Source organism: Octopus bimaculoides, chromosome 3, assembly GCF_001194135.2.
Source record: "Octopus bimaculoides isolate UCB-OBI-ISO-001 chromosome 3, ASM119413v2, whole genome shotgun sequence".
In the NCBI taxonomy this organism is placed as follows: Eukaryota; Metazoa; Mollusca; class Cephalopoda; order Octopoda; family Octopodidae; genus Octopus; species Octopus bimaculoides.
In genome coordinates this window covers 35,038,573-35,041,140 of record NC_068983.1, presented here as the reverse complement: position 1 = coordinate 35,041,140, position 2,568 = coordinate 35,038,573, and the positions used below count along the sequence as shown (strand labels likewise).

Here is a 2,568-nt window from a genome sequence, read left to right as displayed (position 1 = left end):
GGCCCTTCGAATTACAGGTAAAACTCAATTTTGCCAGCTGAGTAAACTGGAGCAACATAAAAAAATATCTTGATCAAGAACAAAACGCCCTGCCGGGAATCGAACTCATGACCTTTCGATTATGAGCCGATCATCCCGACCACTAAGCTATGTGCCTTCATCAAACATCAACAGGCAGAGTAAAATACTGACTATTTGGAATGTTTGGTATATTTAACACTATTTCATAGTAACACATTTTTATTGCTGAATGCAAGAACATTTATTGTGGAAACTGAATTTCCAAGCTGTTTTCACACTGAGCAAGAGTGTAATAAGTACAACGTTTTATATATACATTCTATTGTATTATGTTGTTTCTGATGTCTCACCCAAGGTGCATGCTGACCAGACATATATGGTCGCAATCATTTCAATCATATCTATCCAGTATATCAGGTGTTTGCCAGGCTTCACTTATCCAATGTGTACTTTTCCTTCTCAAGATATTAGGACAGTATTTGATGGTGAAGAGTCAATTGTCTACAGTAGACTCAGTTACTAGGGAGAGGACCTCTCGTATGATGCACTTGTATCTAGTATTGAACGAGCAAACCTAGAATAGACTTCTTTAAGCAAACCATAGGTGAATTTCGGGTTTAAGCAGAAGCAGAGACACTCCATATTTTGCAAACATCATTATATGAGACACAAATGCATGTCAGTAGGATATTTAAAAATTGGAAACATATTTAAAAGAAGATGAAGAATATTTTTCAAATTTTCTTTTAATGCTTCTGGTGTTCATATACATAATAGTTAAAGCTAATTATCAATAGTAGCATTGTTGGTAACATGTAATAATATATTTATTCTCTTACATGAACAGTTGTTTGTTGACATGGTCAGATCATCAATAGCTATATCACTCATGTAACCAGATCCTTGAACAGCTTCGAATATGATTTGCAGATTTCTTCAAATAAACATTTAAAAAGAAAATAGAAACGTTTTAATAGGTAGGAAAAGTTATGAAAGTTTACATAAGGTCAAAGAAAATATCTAAAGTCATCGACTTTTTATGATTGGCTTAAAATATCTTCAAATCCTAACCAGCATGACTTATATATGCTGCTGTGTTCGTAATTGTGTAAGGTAATTTTTTCTGCCCTGGGCAGAGGACCCGAAGATTTTGAGGATGGGGCCAGTCAATTAGATTGACACCAGTACGCAACTAGTACTTAATTTATCGACCCTGAAAAGATGAAAAGTAAAGTCGACTTCTGCAAAATTTGAACTCAGAGCGTAGAGACAGATGAAATGCAAGCAACAGGAGTTCCACCGTGGATTTTTATTGCGGGTTAGTAGAGACCATGTCTGAAGGCGCCTTGGGGGAGACCCTGAGCTACGATGGAAATCGGTTAACGTTCGGGCCAGGGTATCTGGATAATTACCAGAAATCCTTAGCTTGGCAGTGCTTCCGTGCGGCGTTACCGGTTCGTGATAAGCTATCAACGCACAGAAGTGCCGTCTCGCCGACATGCCCGAGATGTGGGAAAGACAGGGAAACCGTCTTGCACGCATTCGTGGAGTGTCCGGAATTATCGGGACTGATAGTTTTGTCGAACAACTGTTGTCAGTGATGGGAAGAGTTCAGCTATCGGCTGAGTCTATCATCGAGATTGTGCCACCTCCTTCCCTTAACATGGAAAGGAAGGCTTGTTTTTTCTGCATAGTAGCCATACTGAAAGAAACGGTATGGAAGACGCGTGTGAAAGGCATAGTGACAGGTACCTTTGTCTCTGGCCAGGGGTTGATCAACTTCTTTATAACTAAAGAAGTTGACCATCTCAGTAGTAAGATCAGGCTGGAGAAGAGGTGTCTGTCACGAGATATATTTGTGAAAAGATGGATGCCTATGGCGAGCAAGCAGAGAGTGACCGACACGAGGTAGGTGGGGTCGTTGGTAAGAGTAAAGGTTCTACCCGGATGGATGGGTTCCTTTCCTTCCTTTAAAAATTATTACTAGTATAATAATTATTGTGTAACTATATGTAGATTTTTAGATTTTCATTCACCAAACATTGAATTTTTATTCGTATTAGAAGCTACTTCACACTATGCTTGTATGTCCTTGTTTGTTCACTCTTTGTAACGCCTTCATGGCGAAGTTTATTGAAATAAAGTAGCTTGCTTATCAACCACATGGTTCCGGATTCAATACCACAGCGTAGCACCTTGGTCAAGTTTTTGTACTATGCCCTCGGGTCGACCAATGCTTGTGAGTGGATTTGACAGACGAAAACTGAAAGAAGCCCGTCGTGTGTGTGTGTGTGTTTGTGTGTCTGTTTGTCCTCTCACCATGGTTTGACAACCGATAGTGGTGTGTTTACCTCCCCCGTAACTTAGCGGTTCGGCCAAAAAATTGATAGAATAAATACCAGGCTTGCAAAGAATAAGTCAAGGGGTCGCTTTTTCAATTAAAGGCGGTGCTCAAGCATGGCTGCAGCCAAATGACTGAATCAAATAAAGCAGTAAAAGAGTAAACACACATACACACACACACACACACATACATATATATATATA

At 39.4% G+C, this 2,568-nt stretch overlaps 1 protein-coding gene across 2 annotated transcripts in view; it reads right to left on the bottom strand.

The window, feature by feature from the left end:
- The window catches only part of LOC106883663 (MAM and LDL-receptor class A domain-containing protein 1-like), a 33,439-nt gene extending 32,428 nt beyond the window's left edge, over positions 1–1,011 (bottom strand). The window contains exon 1 of one of the 2 annotated variants that reach the window (XM_052966134.1): positions 861–1,011. In XM_052966134.1, coding sequence (XP_052822094.1) covers positions 861–912 — 52 coding nt within the window. In that variant the 5' untranslated portion in view covers positions 913–1,011. The remainder of the gene's footprint in view (positions 1–860) is intronic. The other variant, XM_052966135.1, reaches the window with a different exon arrangement.
- Positions 1,012–2,568: the final 1,557 nt, after the last annotated feature.